This window comes from Gadus morhua, chromosome 3, assembly GCF_902167405.1.
Source record: "Gadus morhua chromosome 3, gadMor3.0, whole genome shotgun sequence".
Classification (NCBI taxonomy): domain Eukaryota; kingdom Metazoa; phylum Chordata; class Actinopteri; order Gadiformes; family Gadidae; genus Gadus; species Gadus morhua.
Window position 1 is genome coordinate 55,200 of NC_044050.1, and position 23,933 is coordinate 79,132.

At 44.4% G+C, this 23,933-nt stretch overlaps 1 protein-coding gene across 6 annotated transcripts in view; it reads left to right on the top strand.

Moving 5' to 3' along the window:
- The window catches only part of LOC115540227 (centrosomal protein of 95 kDa), a 62,178-nt gene that overhangs the window by 32,199 nt on the left and 6,046 nt on the right, over positions 1 to 23,933 (top strand). The window contains exons 2-18 of one of the 6 annotated variants that reach the window (XR_003976141.1): positions 9,203 to 9,331; positions 9,574 to 9,681; positions 10,790 to 10,900; positions 11,029 to 11,146; positions 15,482 to 15,567; positions 15,690 to 15,856; positions 16,269 to 16,332; positions 17,535 to 17,602; positions 17,828 to 17,952; positions 19,953 to 20,151; positions 20,228 to 20,336; positions 20,407 to 20,594; positions 20,823 to 20,903; positions 21,182 to 21,335; positions 21,461 to 21,821; positions 22,394 to 22,468; positions 22,892 to 23,047. Coding sequence is in view for 5 of the 6 variants with exons in the window: in XM_030351340.1 (XP_030207200.1) it covers positions 9,203 to 9,331; positions 9,574 to 9,681; positions 10,790 to 10,900; positions 11,029 to 11,146; positions 15,482 to 15,567; positions 15,690 to 15,856; positions 16,269 to 16,332; positions 17,535 to 17,602; positions 17,828 to 17,952; positions 19,953 to 20,151; positions 20,228 to 20,336; positions 20,407 to 20,594; positions 20,823 to 20,903; positions 21,182 to 21,335; positions 21,461 to 21,669; positions 22,394 to 22,468; positions 22,892 to 23,044 (2,144 nt within the window). In the remaining variant the exon portion in view is untranslated. Of the gene's footprint in view, positions 1 to 9,202; positions 9,332 to 9,573; positions 9,682 to 10,789; positions 10,901 to 11,028; positions 11,147 to 15,481; positions 15,568 to 15,689; positions 15,857 to 16,268; positions 16,333 to 17,534; positions 17,603 to 17,827; positions 17,953 to 19,952; positions 20,152 to 20,227; positions 20,337 to 20,406; positions 20,595 to 20,822; positions 20,904 to 21,181; positions 21,336 to 21,460; positions 21,822 to 22,393; positions 22,469 to 22,891; positions 23,048 to 23,933 lie in introns of those variants that run through there. The other 5 variants (XM_030351340.1, XM_030351342.1, XM_030351341.1 and 2 more) reach the window with 5 other exon arrangements.

Sequence of the window (23,933 nt, forward strand, 5' to 3'; positions counted from 1 at the left end):
AGATGTAATGATATATACCATATGGTGTTCCGACGCGTTGGAGAGTCTCCAAGAACCACAGAATCACCAATCCCAGTGGTGGTTCTACGTTTTTTCTAAAACAGTGGACAAGGGTTACATTCAGGAACCAATTACAGAGTACATCCAAACGCACAAATAATCTATTCAGTACAATGCAAATTCAGTCTCTTTCTCTCTGTTGTCTCTCTGTCCACCTCCCACCTGCGGGTTTTCCTTACTTACGTTCCTTCTCTCTAACTTTCTTTACCTCTCTTTACCTACTTCCTTTGCTTTCACAAATCTCCATAACCCTTTTCACTTTCAGTAATCCTTTCCTTTCCTTTCTGGTTTAATCGTTTTTGGACACACTCCAAAACTAGATTATTAATCTTAAAAGACCATCGAAAGATATCATTCTCCCAAAGAAAATTCTAACCGGAAAGCCTTCTCCAATCTCATCGCCACTTCTCGTTGCCAATCTACACACTCTTCCTCTTCTCTGTCTCACTCTTCACAAATCACTTCATCTGACCGCTCTAACTCAACTCAATGTATCTCTTTCTCACTCACTCACTCACTCACTCACTCACTCACTCACTCACTCACTCACTCACTCACTCACTCACATATACAACTTAAAATAAGAATGGAGCTATACCTATGACTTGGAGCTGTCATAGGTATTAACTGCGTGCGTTCCGAGAATCCTAAAGTTTCGGTGAATTTTCCGGTCAGGGGGAGGTGAGAGGCATATTTTGAACCTACGCAAGTTTAAGTGGCTCCAGTGTCAGCCATCATTGGCATGCCTCTATCATTTATCAGAACCTACAGTATTGGTTCCTCATCAGCTTGTTTTGTGATTGCTACAAGCTGACCCTCCCCCTGTGGATTCTCTGGGCACCCCTAGTATCCCTGTCCCATAAAGGGACCCTGCTGTCCCTGGTTGTAGTTCCCTTGATCTTGCCTCCCCTGATAACCGTTACCCTGTCCTTGCTGGGATGGAAGAGGGTTAGTCAAACAATTTCTCTTCATATGTCCTTCCTGGTTGCACCCATAACATATTAAAGGACCTCTGCGTTGTCCATGGAATCCTTGCTGTTGATTATTTTTATACTGCCCTTGGGACCCCTGTTGCTGATTATTCTTATACTGTCCCTGGGGCCCCTTGTTGTGATTCTGCTTGTTCCCACCCATTGGGTTCCCATTGTTATGTGTGTGTATATTTATGGCAGGTGGAGTGGGTGACCATTGGCTCTGAGGCTGTTGTACTGGGGGGAAGAATGCCTGTTGAGGAGGTTGGGTTTGTGGTGCGCCCTGCTGGACGGCTGGCAATATTGTATCAACAGGTTCTGAAACAACTGCCTGTTTCTTCTTCTCTTTCTCTCTTCTTGTGAGTTCTTCCAACTGAAGCTGAGATAGCTTCCTTTGCACCTCTTTGCTTTGTTCCTGTATTTTGTGTTCATTCTGCCGATATTTGTCCACTGCATGAACCACATGATCCCAAAAGTCTCTGAGATTTATTTGTAACCAGTCCAACCACATCATCCAGCTTAACTTTGATTGGGCTAGGTAGAATCTCTATCACAGAGTTTCTTAACATGACCGAAAACACAGGATGGATCTCAGGATCCTCATTAGTCTCCAAGCGCCATCTGTCCACTTGGGCCTGGAGGTAGGATGCAGGATTCTCTGTGTCATTGATGGGGAGGCCTCTCATGTTTTTATGATCGATATGGGTCGGGAACTCCCTTCTGAGTGTGTTCCACATCGCCACTCTGTAGTAATTAAGTGTAGTCCCATCATGGATTCCGTCCATTATATCCAACCCTCCATTCCTCAGTACAGACTCCATTTTAGATAACCCCAATACTCTTGCCAACAGAGCTTTCAGGTCCCCCACTGCCATTAGGTTTCCCACTGTGAGTTCCTCAAATGTTCGAATCCATTTAGCCGCCCGTTATGAATGTTAGGGAGTTTAGAAATAACTCCCTCCAAGTCCTGTGAACCCCACGGTTGATAGTGGACATGTTGTCCTTTGACTAGAATAGGATAGTTCCCGGGGAGGGTGTCGGGTGCCTTTTTTCCCCTTTGCGATTTCCTTAGTTTCTCATTTAACTCGAGTGGTGTGGGGCTTAGTACTGATATACTGCAGCCAGGCTCCTCTCGCTGGGCTCTCACTATACCCCTCCCCCTTGAGTTTAGTACTCTTTTTTGTTTGCCTTTTCTGAGACTTCGTCCTCGTCTTTGTGTTTTTTCCTCTCCTTTTCTTTCTAGGAGAAGGCCCTTCGCAAATTCGCTCATTACCATCTTTCACATCTTTATTACTGTGCTCATCACCACTTGTCTCATCTTCGTCCTCATCCTCACTCTTACTATAACTAGTGTCAGCATTGCTACACTCTTCTCTTGCTTTCCTAATCCCCTCATAACAGTCCATGTGTATGGGTGCGCCCCTATTCCCCTGTGTGTTACACTTATTATCTCCTTCATCTAGTGTGACTTCCCCTTTAATTTCTACGTTGCCAGTTAACAGTGGATACATCTTATTTGGTTTGTACGGCGGTGGCTCAAGCTTCAGAGGCAAGGGTTGAGCCTCTTCTTTCTTTGTGATTATTCTTCTGGCCACTCGTTGTAATGCGCGCCACCTCTCTCCCTCCTCTTCGAACAAAGCTAGCACTAACTTTTCCCTGTCTCTCTTCTCCAAGGGCTTTTTACCACTTCTGTTAGGTTTGTAGTTCCTTATTACTACCTCCATGTCCCTACACATTGTCTGATCAAAAGTCCCTCCCGCGGGCCATATTGTGCCTGATTTAACTGTCCGCTTCTCCCACTTCTCAGAAATTCGTTTGATCTCATTTCTGAGGAGTGGATTGTCCCTACTCAAAACTTCTACCGCTGTTGGTGCCATTTTTAATTATAACTTTATTACTTTATTTATTTTTTCTGAAATACACTATTTATTAATACAATTTATTTGAGTTTATTCTACTAGTTAGTTTAAATACTTTATTATCTCTAAGCTACAGATGTGAACTCCTCCCAAGCGCTCGTCTCCCTCCCGAAGATTGGAATGTGGCCCCAACACTGGCCTGCAGGCTCCTGCTCGTCCCCTGTGTGTTTGCTCGTGCACGTGCAGTTAGAGTCAGCGCGGTTACACATTTATTCAGTACTTCAAAAAATTAACTATTCTCTATCCGTCTAATTTATTTATGATTATCAACTACTTTAAACAAATTAACTATTCTCTGTCCGCCTAATTTATTTATGAGAGAATCAACAACAAAAAAATGAACCGGGTCGTAAAAACCTCCGAGGTAACTTAATCCTAACACGACTTAAATACAGACAATAAACCGATTCATACAATTTTTATATTATATTGAAAAATGTCAGAATTGTTTGTAATCAATTACAAATACAAGGTTGACCGAGCGTAGAAACTGGCCTTTTGATTAAAACATGAACAGTCGAGTACTCCAAATCTGAGCTACTCAACCTGAACTTAAAATAAAAACCCTTTTCTCTCATAATGCCAACATCAGAATTAAAATTCACTCAATCGATCCGAGATCAGAAAGCTGTTCAATCGGCCCAAAATAAGAGAAAATTCACTCAGTTGATCCAAGATCAGGAAACTGTTCAATCGGCCCAAAATAAAGAGAGAGAGTTCACTAAATCGATCCAAGATCAGAAGACTGTTCAATTGGCCCAAAATAAAAGAAACTCAATCGATCCGAGATCAGAAAACTGTTCGATTGGCCCAAACCAAGAGACAATTCACTAGTCGGTACTTCAAGGAAACTTTTCGAAAATAAAAATGAATTCATCGACGGCAATGAATTCCAACCCAGCTTTCTGGGATACTCTCAGTCATCCAACAGGTAGGCCTACTTCAACCGACCTGCGGACCTACACTGTCCTTCCTTCTTACAGAAGACAGCCACAGGACTTTACAGAAGGCCTATTTAAACAAAACACTGCACTGTCCTTCCTTCCTTCAGAAGACAGCCACAGGACTTTACAGAAGGCCTATTTAAACAAAAACCTGCACTGTCCTTCCTTCCTTCAGAAGACAGCCACAGGACTTTACAGAAGGCCTATTTAAACAAAACACCAAAACACCAATAACAATAACTCGTGTCAACATAGGGAGCCACAAAGCGTCTTGGTCATTTAGAACCACAGAACGCGTTATGGCATATGTGCGCGCGCACGTCAATCTCTCCCGCGGAGCCCTCGTATCTCTCACTCGCTCATTTATCTATAATTTTACTTCGTTTGATCAAAGAGACACTTTACCTGCTGCTGAGCGTTTCAGACGGGGCAAGAACAGATCAAACGACTCTATCCTATATATGGCAAGACAACTTACCCTTGAGCTCTGGTCGTATGATCCGTTCGAGTCCCGTCCTCTGGCCCGGCAGCTGGAGAGTCCCTATTTCCTCCTGGTCGTGACGCCAAATTATGTCGGAGATTAATCGAGATTTAAAACACTTAGACTAATTTAAGAGAGAGAGTAAAAGAAATCGAGGGGTCCGGAGCAAGAATTGAAAAAGACTTTATCGTGAAGAAAAACAAGAACGACAACCGCCTGAGTGGGTCTGCAGAGTCACTGCCCGAACCTTGGCTGCTGCCTCTCTCTTATACATGCATACTAGGGCTGTAACGATACGCGTATCAAACCGAAAATCGCGATACTCAAAGCCACGATCCTGTCTCGCGGTGTGAGAAGGCAGAAGCGCGATACGCCCTTTCTAACTCTGCGGTCAAATTGTCCGATTGAAATTTGCTAATAATTTGCCTAGATAATAGTCTGCTGACAGCGCCCCCTCCTATCGATGCCGTAAGTATGAGACTGCAATCCTCCGTGGCTACGGAGGATCGCATTTCTCCACAGCCGTCGAAGTACTCATATGCGATATGAACGACATTTATCCAGAGGGGGCCTGTGTGATCCTGTCTCTAGTGTTTTGTGTGATTTGACTGGCAGTTTGTCTGCTTATAGGTCGGAATGAAGCGGCCACCGATAATTGACAGGATGGGTACTTTATTCTACCGGACTCGTTCGTTTCTTCACTAGACACACGCGCTACCGCTCGCTCTCCTCGCTCGTCCACTCACTCGCTGACGTCACTCACACACGCATACGCACATTGCCATTCTGGCGCACACACATGCTACTCGTAACGCCTCGTTATTGCGACGTTCATGACCTTCAGGTTTTTCTCCATCTATTGAAAGTTAGGCTATTAAACATGTTGCATTCTATACGGCCTGATTATGTCATTATTTAAGCTACATAGCCTAATAAGTAGTGCTAATAAGGATATTTGACTAAACCAACCAAACAGTTGAAAAAAGCCTCCTCCCACACGTTATTTCTTTATTCATTTAGCTATACTTTAATAGTATTCTTTCTGTTCAAATCTGTTCAGTGTTCCAAATTATTTGTTATTAAATGTTACATTAAGTTAATTGGTATATAAGTGTTGTTTAAATAAAATGCTTTTTAAATTTCAAAAAATCGTGGGATGTATCGAACCGTGGGTCAAAAATCGTGATACAAACCGAATCGTGAGTTTGTGTATCGTTACAGCCCTAATGCATACATACAAGAATTTCTTTGTTTACAATGGAGTCACAACGGGGTTTCCGCCCGTCAATCTTCGTCCCAGCATGTTATCAACTGCCCAGTTCTGTGGTCTGCATGGATTTACCTCGTTAGCCAAGATGACCCAAGGCTGAAAGGCTGAGGTCAACATGACTTGACCCCGCAGTTCTCAGGACATTCCTGTGCTCCTACCATCTGCTCTGAACCCAGACTCTGCAGGCATCTTGTGGTTTCCACCATTAAAAATATTAAACCTATTAATAATCATGGTTTACCATAGAATATACTCACTAATTTCTACCACACGCTCTGCACAGCCACCCCAGACTGTCAGCAGGGAATACGTCGAAATGCATGTGCGTCATTATTTGACACTTTAGTATGGTTAAACATGACTATCAATTATTATAACAACGTTTATAGGTCATAAAAGTCGAAAAAGCATAATAGGTCCCCTTTAACCTCTTAAACCCGAGCGCCCCCGGGGGCGGGGGCAGCTGCTCCAACGTGTGCTGTAAACAGCACCACCATGCTCCAACATGTCCATGGTGCATACCCACGTAACGGGAAGAAGCTCGGCTAAAAGCCCATGATAACCATTTTTACCTAAACAAAACACAATTCTAACACCAAGCAACTATATGAGCCCATAGCAAAACACGGAAAGCGTGCATGCTCTCATACTGGCCGCCGCCGATTTCGATACTTCATGCCACCCACACAAACTACATGTCATATGAAAGCTGATGCTTCACAGATTCCAATGATCTCTGTCATCATTCTATGACGAAAACTCACTGAACTAGGAGCAAAATAAATAAACAAATAAAAAACGTTATACAATGTGATACTTTTGATTGGCGAATTGTGTTTTTTTACATGGATTTGGGTCCCTCGATTTGACTGTCCCTCAACTCTATTGGCTCTAACGGTTCAATAGAGGGGTCAATCATCCAAATTGACCAATGGATACCCAAGATATCTTCCCGGGTTTGACTGGAAGGACAGCATAATTCGCGCCAGAAGCGCCGAGAACTTTCTGAACACTCTTCAGACACTCCGGCTAGATAGAGACATACGCTCCTACTACACGCTTATAACAACGTTTACATTTCTAGTTAGCTAGTTATTTTGTATTTTCTTGCCTTTTTCTTCTATTTGTTATTATTTTAAAATAAATAATGGCAGGCTGGAGAAAGATCTATACTTTTACGGAGGCATTCGCTATCATTACTAGCGACAGTGGGGCTTCTGTAGTCCCTCTCGAGTCGTCGTCGTCTGACGACAGTGACTTGCTGCCAGAACTGGACACGGACAACAGTGATTCAGAATATCGAATTCCATCACCGGAAAGGTATGTAATCTCTTTTATCGATTACTTATTGATTTGGTGTCAAATTGACGATCTATCTACCTTATTAGATATTATCTATCTATCGATCACCCTACTCACTCTACTCATTCCAAACACTCACTACCGGTACTGTGACGTCCTCGGTATGTCTGCTAATACCCTGACGGCCAGCTAGACTCTTTCCCTAAACACCAAGACTCTGCAGACGTATTTCTCACTTCAGGTACACAGGTTTAATGGACGCACATGGGAAAAGGTGAAACTGCAACACACAAATAAAAAGGCAGAGAAATCAGAAATCTCATCTCAAACTAATGAACAAGAATATTTACTAGAAAAACATTCTGTATGGTCATTTGAACACTATGAACGTCGTCAAATGACCCACGTGTGAACTAACATGGTATTCGTATAGCCGTAGCACATTTGAACTGTCTTGCAATGAAAACTATACAAACTTGTCAAAATAGTGATTAGTACCTTAAAATTAAATCAAAATACATACCAACGATGCTATGTAAAGCACAAGATTTGGCAGATGTGATTAAATTATTCTGAATTTTAGAGATTTGAACGGAACACTGAACCAGCTAGTAAACTGCGAGTTTACTTCCTGGAGTCACGTGATTGGCCGATTGGAACCGTGCGTCTTAAAGGGAACTCATCCTGAACAGAAACGCATAGGAAATGCATGTATATTTTACCTGTAACATTGAACTTCTACTCGTAACAAAACGGGTACTCTTTGCCTTATATTTATGATATTATTTGCATTATCATTATCAATATTTGTACATAGTTTATTTGATACTATCTCTATCCTTTCTTCTCTTTATTCCTTTTTGCATTGTTGAGAGGACCTGGCAAACCAAGCATTGCTGTCCAAGTGATAAATAAACTTGGATTTGATTTATTATCCTGCAATGAATTTAGTAAATGCACACACTCAAACTGGTGCAAACTGGATTGTTGGTTGACTTCCCCAGTACAGGTCTTGTTTACCCCAACATATTGTTACTTGTCTGTTTGAAGTTACATTATTTTCTTTCTTCTTCTTGGCTTCCACAGTGATGATGATGCTGATTATGAGCCACCTTCATCGACTGCTCCTGCTCCAGCGTCAGCCCCCCCTCCCCCACGGCCATCAACAACTACCCCCACCTCTGAGCCAAAGAAAGCAAAATCCACTAGACGCGCTTCTGCTCCCCTTCCTCAGCCATGCTTTTCCTCATTTTTATTATATGTTGTTCTCAAATATATCTGCTCCAGTTGGAGTCAAACTTAATTTCGATTGTATGGTTTTCTTTGACTGGGAAAATGTATAGAGGTCTGGGTGAAATTTCAAAACAAGTCAAAATTGTTGAACTTGGATGGAATGAATACCTATAGTGATATGTCAGTGAAATAAAATTTGTTTTACAGTCTGGTACCTTAGAAAGGTCAAATGGCACTGATGGTGCCCAAAAGTGCCCAAATGGCACCATTTAGTCCGTCTGAACCTACCTGTACTAAAACCTCTCTAAAATCACTTTATTCACTTTATTAGCATTTATCCTGTAACAGGGTACTCATCAGATGTTGTTATATGTTTCCCTAAAGGTTCTGGGCTACTATCCCATAGTTTCAAGGTGGTATTCACTAAATAATGTGTTTTCTCTGGGCGAAAATTGACATTTCTTACTATGTTTTAGCTGAATTTACTCTGACACAGTAACATCTATATTGATTCTGACACTTCTGCAGCCACCTCACAGGTGTTACCTTCTTTTTGAAACCAACTTTATTCATATAGCCCTTGTAGTTGTGGAGGCATACTCTATTCATTATGGGCATGTCATTTCGGGCAGGAGGCCTGTGAAATAGGCCTAGCACTTAACAGGTTAAGTAAGAACCAAAAAACAAACAAACAAACTGAAATTTTGATTTTCGTTTTTTTTGACAAAACGAAAAAACGAACCTGCCAACCCGCAAGGGCTTTCGAGTCTTGGGAGGAGGGGCGGGCAGACACAACTTTGAAGTTGGACGGCAATATCTATTTTACACGCTAATGCTCAATGTTATAAATAATATCTTAAATATTCAAATAAATGTCCCGTCCCCCCCCTCTGATTCAGCAGCCCTTTTCCATCTTCCATCTTTGTGTACCAAATACTATTGCACATTAAATATAGTAAACATCTATGGCATATTTGAGATCAACTGGATAAGGACAAGATGCACGTCTCTTTCTTTTTTAGATTGGGTAGATGTGGCCAACGATCTGCTCAGGAAGTGTGGTGTAAACTTCAGGCTGACAAAGTTAGCAGACTGTGTTGGCAATGTATTCCTTGCCTTCTATGAGAACATCTTGGGGGTGAAAGTTCCAGGTAGGTTTAAGTTGTTTCACCTCTTATAAGAGCCTCAACATATCCACCGGAAGAAGCACATCTTAGAAAGAAAAGATGCACATGTTGTCGATGTCTTGCATGTTATGAACGTACTGAATGAACAATGTGACCAAAGACCAGTCATCCTGCCTGTTTACATCCCTGTAATCTGTGTGCTTTATCCATGGTGCAAAAGTGGTTTCAGATGACAACTTGTAATATGTGTATGCATTTTTGTTAAGGCGTTATTGCTGACCCAAAAACTCCAGAGGATGACATCCACAATGTTCAGTCTGTGATCGACTCGCTGGCTCTGGACTACCTACAGATCAGCCTCTCACACATCACAGGTAAACATTGTTCAGTGCATGATCGACTCATGGGCTTTACATCAGCCTCTCGCACATCACAGGTAGACAATGTTCAGTCTGTGATCACCTCACTGGCTTCAGATCAGCCTCTCAGGGCGCACTAACACTAGGCCATCTGTATCGTGCCCAAGTCCGTCACAGGTTAAACATCAGAGGTTAACAATGTTCCACAGTTTAAAGCTGAGAAAGAGGGCACCGGGTATATAAGAGAGGATGTGAACATGATTGAATACTGGTCTGTGATCTGTAAACAACAGAAATGCCTCTGATTTAAGAAGAATGTGACCCTGTTATGGTTTGTATTATTTCTCCTTGTCAGTGCCCTCTCTGTCCCTGTAGGGTTCCATACTAGTGAACACTAGGGCCCCGTCCACACAAAGCCGATTTCATGGCGAAACCGCAAAGGTCTTGTACGGTTCGGCCTTCCGTCCACATGAAGCCGGCGAATCCGCTACGGTTTCGCCTTTTTCGGCTTCGTGTGGACGGGGCCTAGAACTCCAACGTTGGACCTTAACTGTAGGGTTCCATACTAGTGAACACTAGAACTCCAACGTTAGACCTCCAAGTTGCAGTCCTTGGATTTAATGTCTTGCAAGGATGTGAACCAGCAATAAAGTTATGCAATGCACTATGTTTCACAATACAGGCCTCACAAATTAATAAATCATGGTACAACATTGTGATCAATGGCAGGACCATATTGTATGTATGTTTCATGTTAAAGTAAAATGTCTTTAGTAGAGAACAACAGTCGACTGGTTTAGGATGAACTTGCAGCAGAAGAACAATCAAGACAGGGGAAATTAATATGCAAAACACATCTATCATATGGCTGCTGTTTTACCACCACTATTGATATGATCTATTATTAGTGTTGGGGTAATAAAATCTGCATCAAGACTCGCGTATTTTGGTTTAATTATACAACACACTTTGACAAATTGTATTTCTTTACAAATCAAATTGATTGAGCCTTTTATTGACCTGCTTCTATGTTGGCTATCAGAAAGCCTTTTACACTAAATGGTTCAAAGAAGGGAGTCATTGTTATTGTTAATAGGATTTTATTTACATGTGAATGCTTCAGGGGAAAACCTTGTCAGAGGGGACAAGGAGTCCATCAAGAACCTGTTGGAAATCTTTGATGGCCTGCTGGAATATCTCAATGAAGAGATCAGTGAAGAGCTACACAATGGAGGTAGGGAAAGGTCTTGACCTGATGCGTTCTTCTGCCTCTTGTCAGTGAACCATAGCTAGGAGCTTCTCAGTGGCACCAGCCAGTTCTGTGTGCATTAACAGTCCCACCTTGGCTTGTCTCCTGATCAGGGCTTAATGAGGGCCTAACAGAGGTCTTCTTGCCGGCTGTGGGCAGGGACGGACTAAGAAGCACTGAGCAGGTGGTAGCTGACATGTTGGAGAGGACATCCCTGTCGTCCAGTGAGTGGTAAGGGTTCCTTCTTGCTTGTCCCGTCATTAGTTTATTCACAAATAGTGAGACCACCCTCAGGTTTACATCGGTGCATTGCTCAGGGAAAGAGCCTGACAGGGAGGATTCTATTTGTTCTAGGGGTTTTGCTTCTTCAACCCTAAACCTTGTAATGAGTAAAGTAAATTGTACAGACACGTGCCGAATAAAGAATGCGAAAAAGTAGTAAAAACCGAAATTGTTGTATTAGCTGCGATTCAAATATTCAGCATTTTCCAACCATAATCACGTGGGTGAAAAAGACGGATGGATTAAATTCTAATGCCTTGTAGGCCAGTGAGGATGTGGCTTCATCCCTTCAGCAAGATATCCATTATGATGAGGATTAATTTATGATGGCGTCACCGTAAGTGTAAAATGAGGAGCGAATGCAGTGACCATAGGGACAATGACAATGTAAAAAAGAAAAGTGAAAGTGATGATGCTTTTTTCGCAAAACAGAAATCACTTTGCATGTTTCGAGTCCCACTCACCTCTGTGATCTGTAATTAATTTATTTACGTAGGAAAAAAATCTCAATGAACAATCATTTAATGTAAGAAGGAGCTTATTGTTAATGTATTGACGTCTCTGTTCCTTAACAGAATATCTTGAGAGATGGAAGTAGGGACAGTGTTTCCCCTAGGATGGAGTTTTTTTTTCCGCTCGCAAATTTATTTTGGTTCTCGCAAAGCGCACCCTGCCGGGAGGTTTCTATATGTCTGCCGGCACCAGAAGGTGTACAGTACATTTGTGTACAGTAAGGAGCAGGGGAAGTTTAGAGAGATTGAACATATTACAGGTATAATCTTTCTATATTTATTTATAATTTGAAACAATTATTTACTTTTATTTAACAGAAAATATATTATATCAACAACCTATACAGTAAAATCACATAACACAAATACTACAACAATCGAAAAGGTCTGTGCCTCCGACCAATGCATCTTCCCACTCCCTCCCCTCTCCACATCACAAAGGTTGTAGTAGGACCAAAAAGAGGCCATGCCTCTATTGAACAAGTTTTAGGGCACTAGAGTATATTGTATATTGACATTTTTGCTAAAAAGAAATTCCTTAGAAATAAGTAGATATATTTTTCAAAACTAAAGGTTGCATTAAGACGATAAAGAGCCCATGCCTATATAGAAAACGTTTTGGAGCTCTAGAGTCAATAATGGCGACGCTATTGAAAATGTAGCTAAAAAAAAAAATCCGCAAAAATAAGAAGAGATATATTTTTAAAAACTAAAGGTTGTAGTAGGACCATAATGCCCTGTTTACACCTACCCGATAGTGGGCCCCGATGGTGCCCGATGGCTAAATCAGCAGCTATCGTTATTACATCGGCAAATAGCGTGGTTGCATCGGGAAACACCGTTACTCTTCCCGGGAACATCGTTAGACAACGGGAAGAAACGGGAAGAAATGCTCAATGATCGGGCAACAACGGGCAACATCGGCAAAGAACGAACATGTTTGTTAATTTTGGGTCAATCGGGGTAGAATCGGTTACCAGGTGTTGCTATGGGCTAATCGGCTATAATCGGGAATAGAACGGGAGTATAACGTAAGACATCGCAAATCGTTCGGGGATTTTCCTGGGCACATCGGCTATATTCGTTAATCTTCCGCGCTTTATCGTGTTTTATCGTCTTTATATCGGCAACCTCAACACACGAAAGACCCTCGAGAACCCTAGACAAATAACGATTGTGAGTGATCAGATTGTGTTAAGGAAGACCCTCAATCTGCCACTTGTGTATAAATAGGGGGTGATGGATGGATGTCCTACTTTTATAATTACAGGGTACTTCGCCCATTTAGAACCGGCGTTCTATTATTATAAAATCGCTATTGTAATATAAATAAATATATAAATAAATATCAGTCTAAACCAGTCTCCCCTTTGCCTTCTCCCGAAATGACGCCAAACGCGTCATTTGACGTGTTTGGCGTCATTCGAAATGACGTCAAATGACGCCAAACGCACTTCGGGTGTCTTCCCTGGCATACATCGTTATGTTATCGTTATAACATCGGGTATGTGTAAATGCTACCCCGATAAATTGACCCGATCATACATTTTTAGCCCGATGTCACCCGAATCACCCCGACTTCCACATCGGTGGTCCATCGGCCATTAGCGGCCATTAGCGGGATGGTGTAAACGGGGCATAAAGTGGCCATACCTCTATGGAACAAGTTTTGGGGCTCTAGAGCAGGGGTCCCCAACTTTTTCAGCACCAAGGACCGGTTTAATTCTCCAAAAAATTTCACGGACTGGCGGGGCAGGCCCGCCAGAGGTTGCCAATTTGTTGATATTTTCATATAGTGTTGTGCATGCATTCATTTAAAATAACTAGTACCAGTTATTTATGAACAGTGAACGTAACAAACTCTTAAAAAAGAATGTGAACTTGAACAAGTGAAAAACTATGAACATAAATATATTGAACTAAACTTGAAGTAACATCTATCAAGTGTAAACATGCACAACACAAAAGGGAACTTAACACGCGTTTGTGAGGCCACAGAATAGGCTACAATTAATTTTAATCAGTGGGAGCCCTGTGCTTGTTTCCCTGCAACAAGAAGGTTCCATCTGGGGGTGATTGAAGACAGTGACACCCCCATAGCATGTTTGAAATGTCCAATCGATTGCGCAATTTTGTTTTAGTTGCAGTCATTGCCGAAAACCCGGCCTCGCATAGGTACGTGGTGGGAAATGGAAGCAACGTTTTCAGCGCTTTTACGGATATCTCGGGATACTCTGCTTTGGTTTTGATCCAAAAACCCGCCAAAGAGGTTTGCTCAAACACACTTTTAAGACCACCAACATCATTAGCTATTTCGATCATTTGATCTTCCTCCTGCACTGATAAGTGATTCGGGACATTGACAAATGGGTTGCGGATCCACTCATTTGTTCGCGTGGATCTTTGGAGGATGGGAAGTAACTTTCGATTTCATTTGAAAGCGCAACAAGGTGATCGCGCACCAGCTGCGAGAGAATGGGCCCTGCCTCAGTCTCTCCCAAAATCCCCACTAATGTTTGGAACATATCGAATACTCCCCTGTCCACTCGTCGTCCCCACAAATCAAGCTTGGCTTTAGATGCAGCAACTTTATCTGCCAGTTTAAAGACAGTCGTCATTCTCCCCTGGAGTGTCAGGTTGAGCTGTGCTCATAGTGTGACACTACTGTTGAACTGAACTAGTGAAGTGAGCTTAGGCTGCGTGCGCAGCCGCTGAAGCCAATACGTGTTGAGGAATGGACAGACACAGTTATGCCTTAGAAAAAGAAGTTAAGACCTTGCCAAAAATGCTAACATGTTATATGCAATCTAACAACTGCATATATACTTATGGCATGTAAAAGAGTGACAGTATTGCGAAGTAAATTGAGTTTACTTGAATTAAAAAAAAATAATATATAGATATATATATTTTTTTTTTTTCTATTCATGTCGTAGCCTACTAACCTACGGCCCGGTTAGGAATGTCCCACGGCCCGGTACCGGTCCACGGCCCGGTGGTTGGGGACCGCTGCTCTAGAGTCAATAATGGCGATGCTATTGACATTTTACAATTGTGGTCGTTTTCAGTTTTGCACTTTGCAGACGGTCCCTAAGCTCACGGCTGAAAGCCGACGGCTCATAGAAGCCAATGCAATTCACTGTTCGCTAAAGACGGCTCGTTTGGATGAAAACAATGTTGTAGCTGGTTCTCTAGGTTACTACACTCAATTGTGTCGCAACAATGCTTCACTGATCTATTGAATCGCAAACTCTGAATCTATCAATTTATTTCCAACTTTACTGAAGTTCCTCACCGTTAATATGCTTTACTCACAGGTGAGGGAATTGACCTGGATATTAATCGCCGTAGCGCAAAATAAAATAAATTTGTTTTTTATTAAGAAGGAGCTCTTCTCTCCTCTCCGTTTATATGCTTTACTCACATGTGTGTGAATTGACCTGGATACATGCACCTAGCAGCGGCGTACCGCCGCTGCTAGGTGCATATCGGGGAAACACTGAGAGAATAACTATTATAACTGAGAATAACTAAGTTATTGAAACCAAAATAGGAATATATGAGGGAGGAAACTTCTGTAAAACACAACAATATCTTTAAAAAGCATAAGTGTGTGTGTGTTGAACAGAACAGAAGACCTAGTGGTGGGTTTTTCTTAACTTTGTCTTATTTTTTATGCAACACAATTGTTTCCCCAAACATGCATGCAGCGTTCTATCACAGTTATTCAGTGTAGGAGATGAAGGGTAAAAACATTCATTGATTCATTCAGCTGCTGGACGGCAGAAGAGACAGGATCCATCATTGAGCCAATAAAGCTGGGACACTCTGTATGCACCTTCACGGCCAAACCAGATGGTAACAGACATTTTTGTATTCCTTAATTGAGTATTCAGATACTTCATACCTCAACGCATCACAATTGTATTCATTTATGTTGATCGTTTCTGTTTGACCGTTTCTCTTCTGCTTTGCCATAGCTCCGCCCCCCCTGGAGCCCCTCCCCTCGGCCCTCCCCATACGGCCTCCCTACCAGGCCACCACCACGCCCCTCCACCACACGTCTCCTGCGGCCTGGCCCCCCCCAGCAGAGGAGTCCAGCAGCCAGCTGGTCCAGGAGCACCAAGCAGGCTCTGACCCTCCAGAGGTAGGAGAACACTGGCGGCCATGCTCAAAGCACACTGGGCCCGTCTAAAGAGGCTGATATTCAAAGGTAGGAGAAAACTGGCCATGCTAACAGCACGCTGGGCCAGTCTAAAGAGTCAGGCTGATGTCCAGAGTTACTTTAGGGAGAACGTTAATAGAAAATATATGCATGTTATGCAAGTATAAGAGATTAACAAAAAAGAGGAGAGGCTTTTCTTTTTCGTTTTTTGAATTGAATCAACTATTTTATTCATAACCCCTTTAATAACTCAATTGTTTTTTCCAATATCGAAAAACTGGGTATTTGCAGGTCTAAGATCGGGCTACTGAATGGATGTGTTCTAGTATGTCTGGTGCAGGAGGAGATGTGTTCTATGCCTCATTTAAAATTCTCTTCCTCTCTAAATGGTCAGCCAGCTTCTGAAGCAGTCGTAGTAACCAACGGGCGTCCATCATCTTCCCAAGTCTCCTCTCCTGGTGAGTTCTTCCTCTCAATGTTTAAATTGGTTTAGATCAGGGGTTCTCAAAGTTTCGACAGCTGAGGGCCAATTTAGGAACCCAAAATTTGACTGAGGGCCGCAAAAGAAATAAAAAATAGGCGGGAAACGCCGTCAGCATCCCAGTGGTGAAAAGAAACAGTGCACTGTGGACCTTTGGTAGGGAGGTCAAGTGAGGTTTAAATCACGAAACTGAGGTTCATCTTTTCAAAGTAATTTAGTCGGATTAAAACTAACCAATGTAACAGGATTTAATTGAAAGCTAGAGAGAGTCGACTCTTCACTTTATATTTATTTATTTTTGTTTGAATTAATATTGATATAATAATAAAAAAATAAAAATCTTTTTTATTTATTTTTTTAACTTGCATCTGTACGTCATTGCGGGCTGCCAGGAATGTTTCTGCGGGCCGCACTTTGAGAACCAATGGTTTAGATCAGGGATGGGCAACTGGCGGCCCGCGGGCCGCATGCGGCCCGCATTCTCACTCAGTGCGGCCCGCATCCTCACTCGGCCCGCATCCTCATAAATAAATAAATAAATAATATATATATATATATTAATAATAATTGATCGAGTTACAGAAAACTCGGTCAAGAAAGATGAGAAGAATTCATAGAATTCGAAGGCAAACCCATGTGTCTAGTTTGCTTAGAAGCAATATCAGTCATTAAAGATATCCACTTAAGTCGCCACTACAACTACTACAACTGCTTGTTGGGTTTGAGTTCATTGAGTTGTTGCACTTAATGTTGGGCCACTGTTTTTCAGTTTTTTGACTTCATTGAATGATGATGTATGTGAGCCCTTTGCACTGATAAAAATACTGACCATTCATGTGGCTGTTTGAGCATGGAAAACATGAAATGAATGTATGTTGGTTCAATTAACATACCGTACATAGGTTATGATTCTGGATGATTTTTTAGGTAGTGGCTATCCCCAAAATGCACCAGAATACAGGAAATCATATCTACCAAATTCAAATTTGTGTAGCTTCTCTCAGCTCATGTTTAGTTGAAGTGTGCAGTCATGTGGCCCTCCGATGGTTATGATGAAAAATGTGGCCCTCCTTTATCATGAAAGTTGCCCATCCCTGGTTTAGATGTTTATGTGATGATTGGGGGTCGACCCTATGTCTGGGTTGGGAATCTTTATTAAGAACCATGCTTCCCTTTAAGCTCTGAGTGCAATGTCCGAGAACAGTCATCACCAGATCAGCCAGGTGAAGCAGTTGGAAATACAAGAGGTATGAGACCAAATCAATCTTCATCATCAGTGTACTGGCAAAACATTCAGACTCTCTCCCTATTCTTTAAACAGGACTCTCTTCCCCACCCCCCCCCCCTTATCCTTAAAATAGGACTCTCTCCCTGCTATCCTTTAAACAAGACTATCTCCCCCTTCTATCATTTGAACCATTTCAAACAGGACTCACTCTCCCTCCTATCTTTTAAACACTCTCTTCCCACAGCCGGATGTCGTCTTCCTCCCCCTGCCAAAGGAGATAGACCCCCCAGCCAACAGCCACCTGGACTCAGAGGAGGAGGCAGGGGAGGGTAGGAGCTCATCCCTGGGACCCGGGAGGATGGCAGCAGGGTAAGAACAACGTTAGGGCGTTGGAGCGGGCTTAAAGGGTAATTCCGGTGTAAAATGGATTTGGGATATGTTTTGTATGATAACAAGTTCAAACGTTCATTTTGGAGCACAACAACCGCATATAGACGCTTTCTTCAGTTGGCTCTTTTTAGCTGATTCTATCAAAACGCTATAAACTTGGAACGAAGGGGGCAGTGGTTATGGTAAAAACGAAATCACTATTTTAAACCACTTAAAAGGCTAGAAGTAGCCCGACACAAGTTCTCAATGCCTTGTTTTATATGCCAAGACCCTTTTTATACGACCAAAGAAGTGTCGGGATACTTTTAGCCTTTTGAGTGGTTTAACATAGCGATTTAGTTTTTACCATAACCACTGCCCCCATTGTTCCAAGTTTATAGCGTTTTGATAGAATCGGCTAAAAACAGCCAACTGAAGAAAGCATCTCAATGCGTTTTTTGTGCTCCAAAACAAACGTTTCAACTCGTTGTCATACAAAACATATCCCAAATCCATTTTACACCGGAATTACCCTTTAAGGAGCTGTGTGAGAGAAATGACATGGAGCCGAAGTGACCCCCAGTGTGTGGGGGGTGTCTGGTGTCTGTGGGTCTGTGTTGGCTCTCTGCCAGCTGTCCATTACAGTCCGTGCGTTGACATAGGACAGCTAGATCGGATCAAGCCTGATACCGATTTTGATACTCAAACGGACCTTGTCAATTATCCGTACGTACATGGCCTTTAAGAGATCGGATAATGGCCGGAGCATGGCTGAATCCGCTACCCTAGGTGGCGCTGTAGCTCTTTCAACAAGTGGTTATAGAGCCACTTACGGTTGACCTCTACGTCCCAGCAACAAAAAACACGGGCAGCATTCGAGAAAGATGTTTTCAGTAGACGGCTGTCTGTTCACTTCAGGTCCATGTCAATTCTCCGACGCTACATTGTTCCTTCCTCTCGGTCGTTTGTGGACTCCTACTGCGGCGGAGCAGCGGGAGGAGTCCAGCCGGAGGAGTCCGCATGAACCCAAAAGGTCGGAACAATGGAGCGTCAGAGAAATTACAAGGACCGGAAGTGAACTGACAGCTGTCCCGCATACGGCAACAATCCCTTTCTCCTCCATGTAGCGTTTCAATCTTGACTTCAGAGTCAAAGCCAAAATTCCTTTGCCCCAATTCCTTCTCCACCATGGCCGAGATAACCCCCACTACGAGGCATTGTTGTGGAAGTACCAGAGCATCGGACAACCCGACGCAGTCTTAAAGATTCATAATATCAGAGAATATCCCCGTCAGTTCGGTCGTGGCGCAATGAATGAATAAAGGTTGTGTACACGTCAGAAGAAAAAAACTTATATTTTGAGAGATGTGCCCGAAGTTACTACTTTACAACCTCGTTGATGACCAACGTTTAGGAAAACATGTATTTTTAATTCAGCCTTGGGTGAAATCAAAGCGTAGTGTGTACTGAATGCATGTTGACGATGATATGGGTTTTCACTTTTTAGGCCGTAATGGCATGACAACGGCTTCCTCCATCTTCGTCGCCATTTTGCGTCGCCATTTTAAATAAAGCTCAGTTTTTCGTTGTCCGACGGTGACAACCATAAACATTAAATTAAATAAAAAACATTCAATAAACATATTTATGAAGAAATAAGAATTGTTTATATGTCTATGGCGACAACAACACGACTACCGTCTCCTTCTACTTCTGGCTCACGTCCCCCGGCCGCAAGATCTCGAGCATGTGCGGAACGCGATATCCGACACGGGTTTAAATGCAGGTAGAAACCGGACTATGATCGAGTTATCTAGGTGTTCATATCCGATTTCGCTTGTCCGTTCATGTACCGATTTCGGTCCGAAGTAGATCGGGTAAAGGTGTTTACTCACTTTCAAAACAACAGCAAATGGAAACAGGATGGCAATTAGGATTATGTGGATCAACCCCACCTTTCCGCCTCTCTTCCATCTCTGGCTCTGAGTCCTTATGGTCAGATGGCTGTATGAGGAACACGGCTTAAGGAGGTCAACGTCTCCAGTCAATCTGGTCTCGTGTCTGAGCAGCCCCGTGTTTCTGGAGGAGGACAACGACAACGACGAGCTGTCGACACACAGGAGGAAGAATAAGGCAGCGGAGAAGGAGCTCCACTGTATGTCGGAAAAACTTTCCAGACGCCTTCAGGACCTTGACCAGGTGGGTTTGGGTGTGTGGGTGGGTGTGGGTGTGGGTGTGGGTCACAGTCTGAGTAAACGAGAATTGGATCCTGCAGATGCTGCAGCGTGTGCTGGGGGAGAGCGGAGACTTAATGACTGAAGAGGGAAAGCATCACCAAGGGGGCTGCAGACAAACCGGTGTGTCCGCGCAAACACACACACAAGGTACGTTAAGGGAGTCGCTCTCCATTAAGACTAAAACTCTCGCTAACCACAACTTGTTGTTGTATTCCAGTAACGCCCTGCCCTCAGGCCACACAAGCCCTTCCCCCCCGCTCCCCGCCCCCTACCCAGGCACCGCCGCGGCCGGAGGGCCCCACCAGGGGAGCCAGGGGACCTGGGCGACGGCTGCAGACCAACCTGAAGTCTGCCCCTCCCTCCAGGAGGATCCCGGGCCGGGAGGGAGGAAGAGGAGCCTCTCAGGTACCCTCATCATCCTCAGGGGTCCCTGTTGGCAGCAGACCCCAAGATGAACCAACACAACCCATCCTCACACCAGGAGGGGTTGACCCCATGGTCACAGAGGTGTGTGTGTGTGTGTGTGTGTGTGTGTGTGTGTGTGTGTGTGTGTGTGTGTGTGTGTGTGTGTGTGTGTGTGTGTGTGTGTGTGTGTGTGTGTGTGTGTGTGTGTGTGTGTGTGTGTGTGTGTAGGTCTATGAGGAGCAGCTGAGGCGCTGTGAGGCCAGAGAGGAAGAAAGGCTGGCCCAGGAGCGGTTCCGTGCTCAGGAGGCCGTAAGTTGCCCCCCCGGTGCAGGAGACCCCCCTCACTACTGAGGATTTCATTCTGCTAATGTTGTGATCCGATATTCCAACCTCTATGTGTGATCTCTTCTTCTGAGTGGTTTAGCATTGGGCTTCTACAGTTCTGTCCTTTCAACAGAGGGGGTGTGAAGACACTCTAGCACAATATACTGGTCACCGTCACAGGAATTGACCTTGATATGTCAGGCATTAAAAATAAACTAAAATCATAATCTCTCGCCACTTAACCAATTGTTGTGTGGTTGTAGGAGCGGGCGTACAGGGAGGCCATTTTAAGGGACCTCCCACAGAGAGCGTGCTCATCTCCAGGACAATGTAAGAGGGAGGCCCAGCTGCGCCCCCTCCCCTCCAGACCTGGCGCCGCCCGGCAGCAGCAGGACCATCCCAGGAGAGCCCCCCAAAGTAAGAGCAGGTCGTCTTGGTTATTCCTGGACCTGGGAACAGGATTCAACCTCAATATATTGTCTGTTTGTCGGTCTGTCTGTGTCTGTCTTCCTCTCTGTCTGTCTTTCACTCTCCCCTTCCAGTGAAGGTGAAGCAGAACGACCTGCTCCGTGTGCTCCTGAAAGAACTCCCTCTCCTCCAGCACTCTCCTCACGGTTTGGCTCGCATGTGGGAGCAGCAGATGGGCCAGGTAGAGCAGCTCCACCACCTGCCTGCCCGCATCGCCCACAGCCAGTCACGCAAACAGGGCAGCCAGGTGGGACCCCACCACCACCTCCAGTGCTGCTGGCCAGTGAGCTCATTCACCTCCTCAATAGTCGGCTGAGCGGAAATGGACAGCGTCTATAGCGCCAGCGTCGGATTCCACCGCTACTCCTCCCCTTCCTGTTGCTGGCTTTCCCGTATTGTGCTCCCCCCTCATGGACACCGCTGCTGCTTCCGAGGGTTAGCCCCGCCCTAGACGATTGTGATTGGTTTAAAGAAATAAAAACAGGCCAGCCCAGTTTCCCCCCGGATAGACGGCTCTAAATAGCGCGGTTCCAGAACATTCTACTTGTTGTAGTTTGGTCTGGCTTGGCGAGACTACCTCCTCACTGACCCTGAACCGTAAAGCTAGGGGGGCCGTGAAGCTAGGGGGACCTTTAAGCTAGGGGGGCCATGAGGGGATACCAACACTTGACTGTTGGGGTGTCCTGAACTTAGATCTGTTGGTCAGGCTAGACCATAGAGGCTATGAACGCAGAGGCATTGAAATCGATTAACAGATTCTTTTTTTTTTCACGTCAATAAAATCATTATACATCCTTGGGCTGAATGGTCGATTTTATATATTATATAAATATTGATCCCTCCTCTCGATAGCGGTTGGCGTTTTAAACTTATATTTGATCACAGACGTCTATTATCTCTGCCCCTAACGTGGTTTTTAGAGAGCCCCATAAAGCTCAAATTGTAACCCTGGTGCGATGTTTCAAAGACCAGTTCATGTTCAATGTCACTAACTGTTGAGTCTGCAGGTGGAGGAGGCCAAGCGCAGACGGGACCTCCTGGTGGAGATCATCCGCAAAGAGAGAGAGCACAACAAGAGACTGGTGAGGCGCACTCACTCACTCACGCACACATGCACTATCTGCGTGCACCAGTGGCGGCAATAGCAGGTGTTGGAAGTAGAAGTCCTGATCCCTGCCGGGTCCTGAGCCCTACCACAGCCCTGGTGCCCTGCTGAACGTAACATTCAGTAAAAGCGTTGATGCTTCTTGAACACAGCGATACTTTCTTGCCACAAACACAGCAACCCTGGGCTGAAAATAACAAAATATTTTTGGTCAAATCAATTAATCAGAATGGAACTCAGGTTATAGTGAAAGATATAATTTGTTGATTTACAATACAGACAAATTGGACACAAGTTGAATGCTTTAACTGGTTTGATTTGGCAGGTTATTGCTTATATTTAGTATCTAATCCAGTTCAAGGGGTCATCAGTTGTGTGATGTAAAGTGTTTGCCCTCCAGCGGGACTTCAAGGAGAGGATCCAGCAGCAGAAGGCCGCCCAGAACCGGCTCAGGGAGCAGAGGCAGCAGGTGGCCCGCGCCAGGAATTACCACAGCAGCTTCCACGTGCAGCTCCGCGCACATCTGACCCGCGCACGCTCCAAGGAGGAGAAGGTGAGCTGAAGGCCCTTTTTCCAGCAGGTGCCCATAGAGGTCCCCTGAGGTCTAAAGGTCCCCTTGTTCCCAGCAGGTGGTCTAGAGGTCCCCTTGTTCCCAGCAGGTGATCTTGAGGTCCCCTTGTTCCAAGCAGGTCGTCTAAAGATCCGCTGTTCCCAGCAGGTGGTCTAAAGGTCCCCTTGTTCCCATCAGGTGGTCTAGAGGTCACCTGTGGTCGAGAGGTCAAAGTTCCCAGTTCCCTGTTCCCAGCAGGTGGTCTAAAGGACCCCCTGTTCACAGCAGGTGGTCTAGAGGTCCCATGTTCCCAGCAGGTGGTCTAGAGCTCCCATGTTCCCAGCAGGTGTTCTAAAGCTCCCATGTTCCCGGCAGGTGGTCTAAAGCTCCAATGTTTTAGAGGTCCCTTGTTCCCAGCAGTTTGGCTAAAGTTCCCCTGTACTCACCAGGTGTTTTAGGGTGCACTCACACTAGGCCATCTGGCCGTTGCCGTGGCCGTTTTCACACCTAGCCGTGCTCAAATCTGCCAGTGTGAGTGTGGCCGGTCTGGCCAGGCCAACTTGGTACCCACGGTACAGATGCTAATGAGCCGACATGCGCACACGCACGGCTACGCAACCTGAGCTGGATGATGTATAGTCCATGCGACGACCATGGTCATAATAAAGGCGACGAGGAAATAAGCAACAGACTCAACAAAGTGCGAACTGTGTTCTCCGTGTTGTTGTCCATTGTTGTTAAAACTCTGACTGGCGGCAGACTATATTATGGTCCATGCAGCGGACGCTTGGTGATGACGTGTTACAACGTGATGACGTATGTACAAGAGCCTACCGTGGCCAGGCCACAGTTGCGACGGCCAACGGCCACGGCCAGCTGGCCTAGTGTGAAT